At 37.7% G+C, this 17888-nt stretch overlaps 1 protein-coding gene across 4 annotated transcripts in view; it reads left to right on the forward strand.

Annotated features, from left to right (window-relative positions):
* Window positions 1–17888, forward strand: part of ZNF385D (zinc finger protein 385D) — a 900615-nt gene that overhangs the window by 770441 nt on the left and 112286 nt on the right. For all 4 annotated transcript variants that reach the window (XM_058729761.1, XM_058729763.1, XM_058729764.1 and 1 more), the window contains one exon: window positions 9539–9649. In XM_058729761.1, the coding sequence (XP_058585744.1) occupies window positions 9539–9649 (111 nt within the window). The remainder of the gene's footprint in view (window positions 1–9538; window positions 9650–17888) is intronic.

Below are 17888 nucleotides of genomic sequence, written 5' to 3' on the forward strand. Positions count from 1 at the left end.
CCAAATCCTTGTCAGTACGAAATGTTGTCAGACTGTTTTTGCCTTCTGTCTTCTTGTTATTTTAAACTTTACTTTCACAATAACCAATACATTTTATTTTTTTAGTGACCGTTCAGATTTTCTCTTCTACAAATTGCCTTTTAATATGCCTTGAACATTTTGGCTTTAGTATGTTATCTTTTAGAAACCATAGTGATTTCTACAGCTCTTCAATGTAGCCAGAGTAAATAACCTTTGATGATTTGGATGTTGCAGACATTTTCTCCCATCCACGCCTGTGTGTGTATGTGTAAAGACATCAGTATTTTTCTTTTGCTGGTGAAAGAAAATCTAGCACTGTGTTTATCAACTGGGAAAATGGTGGTGCCAGACTACCTGAATTCGGATCACCAGTCTAGACCTGCCTACCTGTGAGAGCTTAACTTCATGTCTCTGTACCTAAACATTCTCATATGTAAGATGGGAGCAAATAAAGTATCTACTGCTGTGCCTTCTGCTCAGTTTTGCTGTGAACTTAAAACTGCTATAGAAAAAATTAAATTTATTAAAAGGAAAAAACCAAAGTGTCTCCCTTACAGGGATACTGTAAAGACTTAATGAGACATAGAGTCCTTATTGACAATGCCTCACACGTCTAAGTGCTCATTTAAAATTGGCTATTGTTATTTTTTTCAATTACACGGTTGATTGTAGTTAAATTTCTGTGTTTTTTTTTCTGGATTGTTTTGGATCACATGGACCCTTTAAGGTATCTTTCTACTCTTTTTTAGGCTTTTTTTTTTTTTTTTTTTTTTTTTTTTGCTTCTGGAAAGGAATGATGATATTCACTATTATTGCTATAAAATAGTAATAGAAGAAGCAGTTACCTTTATTGAACGCCCAGGCACAGTGCTGGGCTCAGTATACACTTTATATAGTTCATTATTCGAAATAACCCAATGTGATTATCACTCCATTTTAGAGGTAAAGACATAGAAGCTTAGAAAGATTAAAAAAGAACAACTAGCAAATAAGAGCAGCAACATTTCAGAGTACATCTTAACCATTTGTTACTTCCTATTTGGGGGTGCAAAGAGGAGGGATTAGACTCACTGTCACATGTTACAGCTGTAAGAACCTAGAACAGGGATGTGGAGAATTGGTTTGTTGTGCATTTTCTACTACTGGTACTCACATCTCTGGGCTTTAGTGGCCTTGTCAATAGAATGAGAAGGCAAAATATGATCACTCAGATTCTTCCCAGCTCTAAAATGCTGTGGTTCTTAACAAAGTGACACCAATACAGATGATCTGTGCCATGCTATTTAAATTGTGACAAACTAAATATCCAACAACAGGCTAAATAAATTGTGGTACAATCATGTAATGAAATAGTATGCCACCATTTAATTGGTAAATATGAAAACTGGTGCTAAATGAAAGTATTCTTAAGATATATTGTTAAATGAAAAAAAAAAGAAAATATTCTATATTATGTTTATAGCTGTGTAAAAATATGTGTAAAGATGCACAACTGTTGTGTAATAAAGAATTTGGGCCTCCTTGTCCTCAGTTTTTAGATTTTAGGTGGAGCTCTAGAATCTTGGTATTTCCTGAGTGGTAAGTGGCTTTGTGAATCATGCACACCCTGGATCACACCTGGGTTTACGCTAATGAGATGACTCGGGCTGGAGGGAGGCCGGTCACCAGAAAGGCCAACCAGAAAGAGGATTGGGTTTATCATTCTGGATTTCCAGGAAGGGAAATGGGGCTAGGGATTGAGTTCATTCACTTTGCCAATGATTCAGTCAGTTGGCCCTGTGTATGTGATGAAACCTCAATAGATATTAACTCTAGACGCCAAGGTTTGGGCACACTTCTTAGCTGTGAGGGTTTGGGGAAGGGTGATGCATTCCAATTTCTTGGGGAAGTGACCTGGAAGCTCCATGTTCAAGATTCTACCAGACATCACCCTTTGGGACTCTCCATTTGGTTGGTCCTGATGAGGGAGCATAGGGCAGGCTGAGGGCAAGTACAGGCTAATAGCACCTCTCCACCCCCGACCAGGTGGGATATGTGTGATATTTTTTGGACACTCCTGGCTACCCAAGAACAAAGGAAAGGGGTTTAAGTGCTTACCATGGTGATGGGGAAACTAAGGCAAATGAAAAATTAAATTCCCTTACTGCCTATAGCCCACTGACAAGTCCTTGAAATAGGCAGAGTGACCTCCCTCTAGGAGCTCCTCTGCCTTGATGATGATGACACTTTGCTAGGGACAAAAGGGAATCTCGGCTTAACATTATCCTGACCCCCAGGATCCTTAAGTCCACCTGAACATAGGAAAATTCCTTTGGAAGCTTCCTTTATCTCAAATCCCCCAAGATATATGCTGGCAATCATACTCCAAGCTTATGGCCCCCTGATATACATCTGAAGGGTCTCATGACTGAGGTTTTACTAAATGGTAAAAAATGCCATTTTTCTAACGACACCAAGCCCCTCGAGGTCCTGGAAACCTTGCTTCCAAAATACCTTAGAGACTTAACTCTATCCCTAAACCCCTCCCAACCTGAGGGTGTATAATCAGATACTGGTCCCAACCCCAGTGCTGCTCTTTCTGCCCTTGGGTCTTGTACCCATGCTTTAATAAAATCACCTTTTTACACCAAAGACTTCTTCAAGAATTCTTTCTTGGCTGTCAGCTCTAGACCACAACATCATTACCCCAAAACCCCCATCAGCCCTGATTTGTATCTTTTATAATAAAACTCTAACCATAAGTATAGTATTTTCTTGAGTCCTGCTAATCATTCTAGCAAGTTATCAGACCCCCTAATTTGTAGCCAGTTTTTCAGAAGTGCAGGTGGCCTGGGGACTTCCAAACTTATGGCTCCATTCTGAGAACCTTCTAGATTGCTGAAAATGTTCTATATGTTTATTGGGATGGTGATTAACATGGAAGTATACACAGGTTAAAAAACAACATTTTAATGATAGATAAACTTTTAATGACAGATACACTTAATATATATACATTTTTAAGTGTATATACATCCATTTAAAAAGTTAAAGCAGGGAGGTGGGCACCTGGGTGGCCCAGTCACTTAAGCATCTGACTTTGGTTCTGGTCTTGATCCCCTGGTTCATGAGTTTGAGCCCTGTGTGGGGCTCTGTGCTCACAGCTCAGAGCCTGGAGCCTGCTTTGGGTTCTATGTCTCCCTCTCTCTTGCCCCTCTCCCACTCACACTGTTTCTCTCTCAAAAGAAAAATAAACATTAAAAAAAAAAAAAAAAGTTAAAGTAGTGCCTGGGTGGCTCAGTTGGCTGAGCTTCCTACTTTGGCTAAGGTCATTATCTCCCAGTTCATGAGTTGGAGCCCCACATGGGACTTGCTGCTGTCAGTCTGTCCAGCACAGAGCCTGCTTCGGATCCTCTGTCCCCTTCTCTCTCTGCCCCTACCCTGCTCTCTCTCTCTCTCTTTCAAAAAAAAAAAAAATCAAAACATTTTAAAAAGTGAAAGCAAAATGTCAACATTGCAAATTTTACAAATGAACAAGTTTGTTGCAGGATTAGGATAATTAGGATTTTTTATTAGTGCTTCCTAATATGTGAATAGAAGTAATATAAGCTCAAATTTTGTTAATTCATAGTTGACGTAACAAATCCACCAGGACCTCAGCCCAGTGTCACCTAATACTACTGAGTCACAAACATCAGGACAAAGGACATCACAAAGCTTGATGTCGGTTCCTGCCAGAGACAGCAGGGCACAGTGAGATGTTGTATGTCTTAGCTGGCTATGCCTCTTAGTAGTTGTGTGATATTAGGCACGGGGCAATGAGAGCTTATAGTAAGTTGTTAGGATAAAAATGGCGCTCATAAACATAAAAATACACAGTAAATGCCTGTGAGCGTCACCTTTAGAGTTATTGTTACCAGTCATTGTTACATAGAAATATCAGGTGGAAGAGACAACCTTTATATTTCTGAACTTCTAAACTTTCTGGCATTTGCGTTTTTGTTCTTTGATTTTAAAACCGAAAGCCACAATAATAATAGGAAAAGAAAGAGAGGAAGTCTTTAAAGCAGAGAATATAAACTCAGGGCTAACCCCCATCCTCAGAAAATACAACAGGCATTTTAGAGAAGGGAATCTTGAGCAGTGGCTGTCCCTTCTATGCTCATTTACGAATTGATTTGGCAGAATGCCCAGAGGGGAGGGAAGGGAAAAGTAAGTCCTGAGATAGAAATGCAAAGATCCTTAAGCCTAAAATGAAGAAAAACATATTCATTTGGCTTTAAGTAAGGCCCTAGCAGAGTTTGAAATTGAATTTTAGGCTAGAGTTTGGGTACACATATGAATAGGTACTGTATCATTCTTCACTTTTGCTTGTTTCGGGGGTTGGATAATGTGTTTGGAAAATTTTAGCCATCAAAATATCCCACTTTAGACATTAGATAAATATGTATGAAAATATCATGTAAAGTTTACCGTTTAATTTAGTTTTTAATTCAGTGCTGCATGAGTTAAGTGAAATGTATTGAAGCTTTTATGGAAAAGCTCAATGTATTGAAGCTTTTCATTTGTATTTTTATGGTGATTTTATTCCCAGGTCATTATTTTCTTAACTGTATGCACTAAACAAGGACGTTAAAATTTAAAAACAAAGAAAACAAAAGTTTTGGTTACATTATTTTAGAAATTACTTATTTAAAACAGATTTTTTATTGTAGGTCATCTCGGAGAATTTAATATTTTATTGGGCACTGTGAATGTCTAGGCTGTAGCACTGAGGTTTCCTGCAGTTTATTTTACCCAAGAACCCCTTTTTCTTGCCTATACACATTGGCGTCTCTTGAGACTGATTTTGTAAAAAAACTTCTCATGATAAAATGCATGCACACAATAAGGTGTCATTGTTTTGACGGATCACAACCTATGGTGGGGAGGGGGAACCAACACATAAGGCTTCCTGTTAAACAAAATGTTTGATTATAATGATGAATAATGGTATATTTAGACAAAATGATTGAAGTGGCTTGTTGATAATAGATGCGACTTTTACTTACATAACATGTATCATTTATTAATTTTTTAAAAAAATTTTTAATGTTTATTTTGAGAGAGAGACAGAGCATAAGCAGGGGAGGGTCAGAGAGAGAGGGAGACACAGAATCTGAAACAGGCTCCAGGCTCTGAGCTGTCAGCAAAGAGCCAGAAGCGGGGCTCAAACCCATGAACCGCGAGATCATGACCTGAGCTGAAGTCAGATGCCCAACCGGCTGAGCCACACAGGTGCCCCATGGTATCATTTAATTAACTAACAACAAAACCGATTATTATTTATTATTAAGATTTTACCCTTTCATGATTCCTTGTTACAAACGGTTTTACTTAAAGATGTATATATTAGAGAGGTGAATAGGATTCATGCTCATTAATAAAGGCATTAAACTCACCGTTTTGTTGTATTGGATTTCTAAAATGATAAAGATAATTATTTTTGTTGATATAACTATAGTTTGTGAAATCCACCGTTGAAATATAATTCAGTGAGGTGGAGTTGTTTTTTTTTTTTTTTTAAGTATACTGGGAAATAAAATTGTCTCTGAAGAAGAAGATTCTACTTTGCATTTTGAAATTTGATTTTACAGTCACAGTGATCAGAACATCATTCAATTCAAACAAAAGAATTAAATCTAGAGAATCTGCCACATTCACATTAAATGTCTAGTTCCAAAACACCTCCTACACAAATTTGGATGGAATGTGGTCACTGCTTCCCCAGTGTTACTTGAAAGACCAAAATAATATGCTGTGCACCATTATATGATAAAAATCCAGCACTATTCATTTTCAGAGAGCATCTTTAATATAAATGTGTAATTTATTTATTTTTTTAAATGTTTATTTTTGACAGAGAGCGCGCGCGCGCGCGTGCGCGCGCGCATGAGTGGGGGAGGGGCAGAGAGAGAGAGGGAGACACAGAATCTGAAACAGGCTCCAGGCTCCGAGCTGTCAGCACAGAGCCCGAGGAGGGGCTGGAACTCATGGAGTATGAGATCGTGACCTGAGCCGAAGCCGGACACTCAACCGACTGAGCCACCCAGGCGCCCCATATTTTTTTTATATTATAGTATCCTTCTAAGGGGACTTCAGTACTCCTAAATGGATTCTAGGCATAATTCACCTTATCCCTAGATGGGAATGGGCCCCATTTATGCACCAAACAGATGCAGTAGCATATGATAAAACAGCTACCTCTAAGTCAGCGACCTCTTTCCGCTTTTAATTTTTCCTGAGGTGTTGGGCTGAAAGGGAAATTATCCCCAAGTGTTCTCTGTGATTGTTGTCAGAGAAGCGTTGCGATGGCATGTTTAAACAAGGATAAAAGTGATCCTGAGACACAGAATGATGGCTGTTGAAGCAGCCAGATTCACACATTTGTGTGGCTTCTGGCTTGTCAAACTCTGTGTATTTTCCATTTAGGCTCTGAGGAAAGGAGGATGAAATGGGGTTGAGGAAGGTTTGGAAGATTAGCTGGGGTAGGGGACTTGAAGAAAAAAATATATGTGTGTGTATATGTGTACATATATGTGTGTGTTTATGTGTGTGTGTGTATAGAGAGGGAGAGAAAAAAGAACTTATACCATGTTTGTAGGTCTAGGCTAAGAGAGAGTAGCCTTTTTTTTTTTTTCTTAAGTTTATTTATTTTGAGAGAGAGAGCACAAGTGGGAGGACGGGTAGAGAGAATGAGAGACAGAATCCCAAGCAGGCTCCAGGCCATCAATGCACAGCCCGATGCGGGGCTCGAGCTCACAAACCCATGAGATCATGACCTGAGCTGAGACCATGAGTCAGACACTTAACCAACCGTGTCACCTTGGTGTCCCAAAAGAGACTGTAGTTTTAAATTGATTTTTAATGTGTAGATTAAGACATGGAACTGAAGGTAGGAATGTACTTTAGACTGTGTGTTAAGACTCGAAAAGATAATAAGAATTAACTGGAAACAATTCCCATGTTCATCAGCTGACGGATGGATAAAGACATTGTGGCACATCCGTGTAAAAGGAATACTGCTCAGCAATAAAAGGAATAAGCTACTAATGCGTGCCACAACATGGATGAATCTTAAAAGCATCATACTGAATGAAAGCTGTCAGGCAGGGTGCCTGGGTGGCTCAGTTGGCTCAGTGCCCAAGTCTTGAGTTAGGCTCAGGTCATGATCTCATGGTCGTAAGATCAAGCCTCATGCCCGGCTCCATGCTGGATGTGGAACGTACTTAAGATTCATGCGTGCTGTCTCTCAAAAAAAAAAAAAAAAAATGCCATCAAGCCCAAAAAAACCACATGCTGTATGATTCCCTTTGGATGAACTTCAAGAAACGGCAAAAAGAACAGATAACAGACCAGTGATTTCAGAGGTGGGGAGTAGGAGTCATTATTGACCACACAGAGGCAGGAGGAAACTTTTCCAGGTAATAGAAATGTTCTATGTGATAATACTATTTTTACGTATTTGCCAAACCCCATCAAATTCTACACTTAATGTTGCTAAAGTTTATTATATGTAAATTATACCTAAAATAAAACTGGTTAAAAAGAAAGTGTGATATGAAAAAAAAAAGTATGATAGAATTCACTAATAAGGAGAGAGGGGATCCTAGAATTTAAACAATTTCTGGAAATGACCAGAAAAATCATGGGGTAGCTGAGTTTCCTCCACAATATGGGAAAGGATGAACATCAGATAAAAAAAGGAAAGTGATGATGGAAGATAAAAATTATGACATTTTTTAAATAAAGTATACATTTTTTAATGTTCATTGATTTAAAAGAGAGAGAGTGTGTGTGTGTGTGTGTGTGTATGTGAGAGGGAGAGAGAGAGTATGAGATTGGGAAAGGGGCAGAGAGAGAGGGAGAGAGAGAATCCCAAGCAGGCACTGCACTGAGCACATGACCATGAGATCACAACTTGAGCCAATATGAAGAGTTGGACGCTTAGCCAAATGAACCACCCCGGTGACCCCAAAATGGTCAAGATAAACCTTTTATCAAGATAAACCTTAAGTTATTCTTAGTCGTTGTAACTATTTAATATATAAAAAGCCTAGCCTATTACTTAGCTCATAGAAGGCACTTAATAAATGCTGAGTGCTATTATTTTTTCTGTACATTAAGAATGCCTAGGTAGCCTAGTGGGAATTGTGACTATATAGACAGAAGCTTCCTCCTACTTACCTGTGAAGACAGCCTATGAGTGAGCTGGTTTTGATAATCTGAAATACACAAAAGGACGTGGAATTTGTCAGTGACTTGTTTAGGGCAGTCAACAAACTACAACGTATCACAGAAGCTGAATATTAGAGCATCATTTCACAGACACATTCTTAGCTTTGTGGTATATGTCAAATCATTTCTAAGCCATCTTAATCCATTGTGAGACGATCATAAGAACTTTATATCTGATGAGAGTTAAGAGTTCTAAAGTTTGCAGGCATTCAACAGAAGTAATGGCTGTATGCGTAACGTTTATTTGGAAATGTTTCTTGGTCATGTGAGAAATTAGTAGTGTGCCAACAATGACCATAGGAGCGTGAGACTCAAGTTAACTTTGATCTTCACATGTGCTGTGATAGAGAAAATATAATAGCCAACATTTATTGACTTCGTAATGTGCTTAGCACTGATTGTGCTAAATAAATTTCTCATGTTATTACTGTTAAAACTCATCACCACCTCAGGGAGACACAGATAAGCAAAGAGATTGCACAAGTATTAAGAAGCAGATCAAAATTTTTATCTGACTCCAACAGTTGAGAACCACTGATGTAGACTGTAGGACAAAGCTGATGAGTTTTATCAGAGCTGAATTGCTGATACTGTGTGTTTGGTTGCACTTGACCTATCCTGAGAATATGGGATGGAGAAAGATAACTAATCTGGTCTAGACTGTCTGAGCCTCAAATAATAAGTTCATAGAATAGCAATCTATACTAAATGGTCAATAAATGATTGTTGAGTGAATTGATAGCTCTATACATTTGAATTCTTAGAAAGTAGGATTTATATACTACATTCTTAACATAGAAAAGGTACCGAACAAAGCATAAGGTTAATGTTGGATTATGGTGCATAATTTATTTTCAGAACTGTTCATCTGACCAAGTCTATTCACAAGTCCATTTTTGGGGCAATGACATAGACACACTACTGTGTAAGATTGCTGGCATTTGCAATAACTTGAGTTTTGATAAACCTTTAATTATATTTTAGGTTTATCAAACTGAGACAATTGTTGATCGTAAATGAGAAAAACAGTTAGTATGCAAACTCTAATGGGTACATTTATCATTTTCTTATCATACTGAGCTTCGAGCTTATTGTCTATTTTCCAAGAAAGTAGAAATGCTGTTTCTTAGAATAAAAATGTTTTTTATAATGTGAGCAGTAGATTCAAGCTGTACAGATTGGCTCTTTAATGAAATAGGCAACATTCCAATGGAACTGACAAGCTTTATTTCTATTTGTTGTATTTTCTTTCTCATTACAGATGGACCCGATTCAGAAAGCTGTAATAAATCATACATTCGGGGTTCCTCTTCCTCATCGAAGAAAGCAAATCATATCATGCAACATTTGCCAGTTGAGATTTAATTCTGATGTAAGTTTACCATTTAGTATTCACTGAAAAAATGTATTATGCTGTTCTAATCTTGCAGAAGAGATTCCTTAAACATTTTTCTTCAGTAACTGAGCATGTCAAAATTCAAAGATAATATTTTTAACTCCTTACGTCCTTTAATTTCAGAGTTTATTGTATTATTTTTGGTTGCTTACAATGGGAACATCACACATATACAATATTTTGTACTTGCACTTTAATGGTATTTTATACTCTCTTGGGAATGCTGACTTTAGGTAATACACTTCCCTTTGGGGAATAGTCAAATTTAGGACCAACAAGACTTTTAATAAGCTATTCCTCTGAAGTAAGATAGGTCCCAAATTGTATCTCAAGGCCAACATTTTGCTTTGTAAATGTTTTTACCTGCCTTGGTGGTTCCCAATTCCAGATCAGCTCTTGTGTCCTTGATGATATTTGTGATAGAGCTCTTAAGTTATTACCCCAGAAGTATTAGCATTTTAATAGGGAGTCTAAAAGACCTCAAAACACTCGAGCCCCTGATGAATAAAACTTACGTGGAAAACATGATAGAAAGGAGACATTTGTAGACCTGACCAGTGCTTTTGCAAATTATTCACAGAGAATTATTTGTACTTTCCATACCTTTTCTAAGGGTCAGAAAATCTCTGGATTCATCACAGTGAAGCTAATTTTGGCCTGTGGCCAATGTGAAAAATACTGCCTGCCTGCTTTGGTGTGGAGTTGGTGCTGAAAGATACAGAAAAGAGAAGGAATGTTGGTTTAGAAGGACTAGGAATAGAATACTTTTTGATACTATAGGCAAACAGAGGATGGTAAAGTAACTCCTCTAAGCTGGCATTATCTTGCCCTAAATTGATGTGCGGTGTGGAGATGACCACACGGATCTGGATTCTGGCGAATGTTAGGCTTTCGAAAATTTCATCTTTCTAGGCAAGTGGGTCCTGTAGGGGCTCTGATGGTGAGAAGAGCATACAAAGTAATCAGGCACAGAAAATAGACATGACAGTAATAAAGCATCTTTTTTCTTCTGTGAGGATGTTTCATTTTGTTTAAGGATTGCTACTATCTTATGAACTCATACTAAAATCATCAGGTAGATTTATAATATTTCTTCTGTTGGCTTAGAAAAGAGTAGATTGCCAGCATAGCACCTGAATGGTATTTGTAGATATAAAAAAAGGGTATACTAGACATATGGCATTTTATTTAAAGAGCGGTTTAGGGGTTTTTGTTTTGTTTTGTTGTTTGTTTTTAAATACTGAGTGCTTTGATTGGATTTGAATTTTAAGACATTTGCCATAGTTTAATTTAATAACAGAAAATCTTTTCAACTGATAAATGTTATACAATAATCTCCTCCAACTGTTGTAAAAAAAGAAAGAAAGAAAGAAAGAGTCCTCTCGACTTGTAAATTAGAGTTCTGAACTCAAAAGTTGCAATTTTGATCATTTCTAAACATTTAACAAGCAATCATATAGTTCTGTAATTGCTATTTTAAGTGGCTCTTTCTTGATTTCTTTCCTTCTTAAATTGTATCGATATTTCACTTTGGAACTGATCAGATAATGATATAAAAGTCTCCCAGGAGCCATATTGTCAGCTTCTTACATCTAATGGGGGCTATTTCAATATCTCCTCCTGCCAACAATTTCACTGTCAATATTTTCCTCTGTGTTAAGTAAACTTCCTGTAAACTGGGAATCAGAAAGGCACTTCAAGCTCGTTGAACCCAATCTCCTACTAAATTTAAGAAAACCATCTGCCACATCCAGGCTCGGTCTTTAGTTGGTTCTCTCCAGCTATGGGTCACTCACAACTTAAAGACAAATGTTCCTTTCTTTGTTGTTTTTGTTTTTGTTTCTGTTTTGAATGTTCCTAATTCTGTAGATGGCTATCAAAGTCATATTTGGAGTCTTTAGAATTACTACTGGGTATGCATTAACATTAACATAATAGTTTCTTCTTATAAAATGTCATCTTGTTTTATAAAATGTAATCTCGTTTTATTTTCTTGATGAGAGAATAGCAATTTATTTTGCTAATGAAGTTTCAAGGTGATACAGAAATCAGTATGTATTTATTGGAGACAGTTGCTTCTCATTTTCACAGTTTTGTTTTCAGGTATGTACATGACATGTGGTCCAAGGAAAATGGCCAAGGTATTTGGAGAAGTTAGACTAATCAGTCTGGGCCATAATTACACAATTGCAGACTTGATCATTCACTAGATGGTTACTGCATTTATCTTCTATTGCTGCTGTAGCAAACCATGGCAAATGGTGGTTTAAAACATAAATGCGTGATTTTACAGTTCTGGATGGGAAAAGTCAGAAATGGGCCTCACTGTGCTATAAGCAAGGTGTTGGCAGGGTTATGTTCTTTCTAGAGGCTCCAGGGGAGAATTCAGTTCCTTGCCTTTCTTTTCCAGATTCTAGAGGTCACCCTGTTTCCTTTGCTCGTGGCTCCCTTCCATCTTTAGAGCAAGCAATGACCAGATGAATCTTTCTCACATTGAATGACTCTGACCTTCACTTATCTGACTGCTTCTTCCATGTTTAAGGACCCTGATGAACACAATGAATTCATCTGGATAATCCAGGATAATTTCTCTGTTATAAAATCAACTGATTAGCAACCTAATTCCATCTGCTAACTTAATCCCCCTTTGTCATATAATAAAACGTGTTCATAGTTTCCAGGGATTAGGACTTAAATATCATTATTCTGCCTAGCATGGATACTCATTCAGATGTTTGGCTTAGATTTGAACTGAATTTTATGGCCACTTGAATTTATCAGGTAATTACCCAGTATACTTTTGTTGCTGTATATAAACTGGACACATGTGAATTCATTGCTTTTACATTTTTATCTTGAACCTTAAATATAAATTCTCTAAACAGTGTTAATTTTTAAAATTGCAGATTAACAAAAACAGGAAGACCCAATGTTATTGGTTTTATAAATGAAATAGCAACATTTTACCTATGATTTACAAACAAAATATAATTATTGCAAAGTTGAAATACAGGAGTGGAAACTCTTAGAGACTTAAAAATGTCTCCATAGCGTTATTATGTCAATAAGGGAAACTAATGTGCAGGAAATATGAGATTTGTTTACTATTGACTGGTCATGTCCATAAATAGCAGTTGTATAAAATATTCAATACTGAATGCCAAGATCAATTGTATTTATCATCCATTCACCCACATATAAGAAAATAATCTCTAAATTAAGAGAAAATACAAATGTTTTCTAGATAGAGAGATATAGATACATCTCACATTTGACCATTTTAATCCCAGGAAAAGGCTTTATAATCCCATTACAACTGCATCTACTCCTTCCGGGTAAATCTGGAATTTATTGTCCTATTTCCATTATTAAACAGAATTATTCTGAAAAAGTAACACTGTAATTTACTTGTATGCTTGGTTGCATCCTTAATCACATAGGAAAGTATTTTTGCCTTATGAACCTTTTTACATTTCAAAGCTTCTTCCCTTTCCAATGAAAATAATAGCTTGTATTTCTTTTCATCTCCGCATCATGAAAATTCAATTTCCTTTCCCTCTATGCTTTTATTTATCTTTTAACCCTTCATATTATAAACTGTAGAGTTTGGTTTTATGCTATTGCTGTTTCCTGTACAGTACATTTTCTATTTTTGGCCTTGGAGATATCTTTTTAAATGGCATATCATACTGTATGTACTTTAAATGAGATTGCTTTCTTCTGGCATAGGCCTTTTCTTTGAAAAAAACTTTTCTTGACATTTACATGAAACACACATAGAGGTTATGCAAAAAGTTCCCAGTTAAAGACCAAAAGATTATAAATTGTCCAGTTATTTTATCAGCATCTTAAAATAAGCATAAATTGCCATTGGCCTGGGCAAGCTATTAAGTGTACCTTTGAAAGACAGCTTAAGCGGGACCAGTATGGACACAAGGTTATTTAGCGAGATACAGAATGATTACTTGATGACTATGTATAAGAGTGGAAAGTAAGGTCTCAGGCCCCAAACTAAAGAATGATTAGGTTGTAGCATCTAAGAGTCACTACGATTAACCTCTTGACACTAATGTTTCATAATATGTTAGAGACAGAAGAAAATGTTTGCTGATTTCCCATGTGGAAACTGAGATGCAGAGAATATAGGAGACATACAAGGGCCACCTGGCCAGTCACTGGCCACACAAAGTCAGCATCCACACTCATCCACTGTTTCTGCTCTGTCTGGTCCAGGCGGAGTAGCAGGTCCATCCAAAGTCTCCAGCCAATCCTACGGTAATGGTGTGGCTGGAGATCTGCATGTTCCCAGAGAGAAGGCATAGGGGCTCCTTCCTTCTTGGAACTAACTGGATGTGACAGCTGTTGTAGAGGTCATCTACGCCTGGGTGAGGCCTTGCCCACAAGTGCTTATGAGTACACTCAAATGGCATCACCCATATTCAGTCACACAATTTAATCATAAACACGGTGAACATTTCAATGTAGATGCAAATTACTGAGAGATAATGTAGTAGCAACATGTCATTTATGACTCAGGACTGTCAAGCATCAATTACGTCAAGGGGCTGTTTTGTAAGTCAGAGGGGAAAACCACCTTGGAGCTCTTGGACCCCTTCAAAGGGGAACCTTGGGATTATGACCAATATAATTGATATATTTTTCAACAGTATTATAAGATAGAAATCATTATTATTTTTCTACATTTTAGATCCCAGAAATGTAGTGAAGTTAAGCAATACATCTGAATTTAATTTATATCTTCGTGTTAACTTCTGTAACCAAATGAGGCAATATAATGATGAAGTTGCTAAAAGGAACATTTTTTTCCTATCAAATGACCAAATTAGATGATTAAACATTTGTAACATCATATCTTAAGAAACACCTTTTAAATATTTATATCTGTATTATTTATGGGGGTTGATATTAAAAGGAAATACTGCTTAGAGGGAGAGAAAAAAAAACTAACAGTGGTTGTACTGGAGTTGAAGAACTACTCTTCTTTCTACTTTTATTTTCCAAATTTCCTTTATGAGCATGCTTAAAGTTTATAAAGGAAAAAGGAATTGTTGCATGGACTATCTTATTATGGCTTTTAAATCATATACTTTGTCCTAAATTATAAATTCCATTTTGAAGGCCTTTGATGCAATTTCGTGAATATTTCTTGCCTATTTCTGGAAGTGTCTCCAGTCTCAAAACATGCCCAGCAGAGTTCATAGATATTGTTGCCTCATTCAGATTTCAGCATTTTATTGCATGTCCTAGGAGAAGGGTTAATAAAATTGTATGCATGGGGGTACAGCATGCAGCAGAGAAGCTGATGTGATGGTAGGAAAATCGTCGGATCAGAATGTAGATAACGTCTTGTCTAGATCTGCCTTTTTTTTTTCTTTTTTGTTTGCTACATGTCCTGGGCCTCTTTGTTGAACTTACAGGACCCATTATCATCTTATTTAAAATTAATAGCCATCCCTTCTAGCCATGTTGTAAGAATTATAAAATAGAACATGCAGGCAATCAGATTATAAACTGTATAGCAAATGAAATGGAAACTTCATTTTTGTGTTAGGGGATGAATAATGTGGTTATCATTATTTTATTCTCTGAATGTTAAATTACTTTTTTTTTTATTTTTTAAGTGTTTTTATTTATTTTTGAGACAGAGACAGAGCATGAGCAGGGGAGGGTCAGAGAGAGAGGGAGACTCAGAATCCCAAGCAGGCTCCAGGCTCTGACCTGTCAGCACAGAGCCTGACGCGGGGCTCAAACTCACAGATTGTGAGATCATGACCTGAGCCTGTGAGATCATGACCTGAGCCGAAGTCGGATGCTTAACCGACTGAGCCACCCAGGCACCCCTGTTAAATTATTTCTTAATAAATACTGAAGTTTGAAAAGATCTATCTTCAAGAAAAGTACTTAAAGGGCTCTACCCCATTGAAAGTGCCTGTGTTTAGTGTATTTTTGTGTTGATTTGAGGTTCTCACTCCTCATAAATCTTTACCTTTTACCTTTTAAAAACCACAGGGTCAACTTGTCAGTGACAAAGCTTCTTTATTAGCAGTTCTCAACCTCTTTAAGTCTGTTGCTGCTGCTGCTGCTAAGTCCCAAAGGATTTTCTGGGGGACCCACTTAGAAATTAAATTGCAGGCAGCTTTGAAACGTCTCTTTCATAAGACAGTGTCTCCTGTTAGTCTTCAGGACTCACAGAGATATTTAGAGGTTTGGGCTGAGCACTGTGGCCTTCCTACTGGGTGCTTTTTCTTCTTCAAAAGTACTTCTGTGACAGGGCCATTCAGCTTCTATAAGAGGAGACACATCCAGGGCCTGATGAGGTTTAGTTTCACTGTCGCGTCACCCTCGTGTGAGAGACTGGCTCTGGGGCATGTGGTGATGAACTGTAGGTTTGGCTGCATTTGAAACGGGTGCCTGGGACATCTCTTTTGAAAGGCTTGTGCTCTGAGTGTGCATTTGGGCCCCATTTCATCGCTCAGCCTCACCAGCTTGTACTTCCTGAATAGAGCCCACAGCTCTGTCAGGAATTCTCAGAGAACAAAACTTGGAACAGAAGGACCAGGCAAAAAATATTGGGTCTGGCTGTTAGAGATTTCAGGAGAAAATGAGCCAGTCAAGAGCACAGGCACCTAGTTAAGCATCGTGCCTCTTTGGCAGGCTTTTAAAAATAAAACTTCAACATTGGGATATTTTGGGACTCTCTGAATCAGGCTTTGATATTCCAGAGTTTCATCTGTGGATGGAATGAAGGGTAAGGGACTGAGAAAAGAGAACTCTTTGTAAAGGAGTCCCTATTTCTCTAGTTATTTTTTTCCCTTTATAAACAAAGAAAAACAAAATAATAAAATTCACTTTTGTATCAGATTCTCCTAGACGTGGCAAACTTGAGCATTGTCTCTAGAAAGAGAAGTTGATTTAAGATTTGAGTAGATGTTGGGACGCCTGGGTGGCTCAGTCCATTAAGCATTGACTTTGGCTCAGGTCATGATCCTGCACTTCTTGGGTTTAAGTGCCATGTTGGGCTCTGTGCTGACAGCTCAGAGCCTGGAGCCTGCTTTGCATCCTGTGTCTCCTTCTCTGTCCCTCTCCCGCTCATGCTCATGCTCTGTCTCTTAAAAATAAATAAACATTAAACAAAATTTTTTTTAAAGGTATGAGTAGACGTGTTACATAACCTTTGGTAATGAAAGCGATATTTGTATTTCTATAGAGGACTGTGAGCACCTCAAAGAATTGCTGTGTGTCAGGACTTCGAGATGTCTAAGAAGTCATTGTGTCCGTTTTAGAGATTGTCGAGATGGCGAAATCACAGGTCAGAATATGAGTTGGCTTGTCCAACATATCTAAGCTGTTGAAATAGCTGGTGGGGCTGGAAACAGCCCTTACGTCCCAGCATAGTGCTTTTATTTGTCATACCAGGTGACATGCCCCAAGGGAAATTTATTTTGGGGTTTACACTGGCATCAGCTGACAGTTTGCAACTGAGGCAATTTGGTCACATAAGTTCTACACCCGCTACAGAAGCTAATCAGGGTGGACACACTCATTGCTAGCTTGCGAGAAGTACAGATTGCTGGAATGTGGAAACACGTTTCCAAACTGAGTCCCACTTGAGGGACAGTGTGATTGCACCGAATATTGAAGGAGCACGTGAGAATCTGTGCTGACAGTCTGTTGCATCCAACGACACCTATTGAAGGCAGAGTTTTCAGAAGAGGACTAAACATGAGCAAAGCATAAAAGGGCAGAATATGGGGAAGGTAGAATGTGGCGACGCAAGAGGTGTGTTTCCAGTTAAACGGACTGACAGTTGTCCGTGTGTGCCCCAAAGATGAAGCAGGAAAGCCTATTAATGTTAGGAAAGCTCTACAAGTCTTAGCTATCACTCAATGAATTTTTAACAAATAATTGAAAGCAATGCTCAAGACTAGAAACATTTTTCTTTATTGCTATCGTAAGAAAATTAAGGTAGAAACAGGAGGCTCCAGGATGGTCTACGCTTCAGCTTCACTGAGGACATTTAGAATAATTGCTACATTTTGATAAAGCATAGAAGTTTAGGTTGCCTTTTTTCCAGTGCCTGATCCCTTTGCAATACAGGATTCATATCCTAAACAACTGTTCTTTATAACCTAAAAATGAAAGTTCACTTGACTTTAAAGGGAGATAAATACATGGGACTAGACGAGCACAGCCT

Source organism: Neofelis nebulosa, chromosome 5 (assembly GCF_028018385.1).
Source record: "Neofelis nebulosa isolate mNeoNeb1 chromosome 5, mNeoNeb1.pri, whole genome shotgun sequence".
Taxonomy (NCBI): Eukaryota; Metazoa; Chordata; class Mammalia; order Carnivora; family Felidae; genus Neofelis; species Neofelis nebulosa.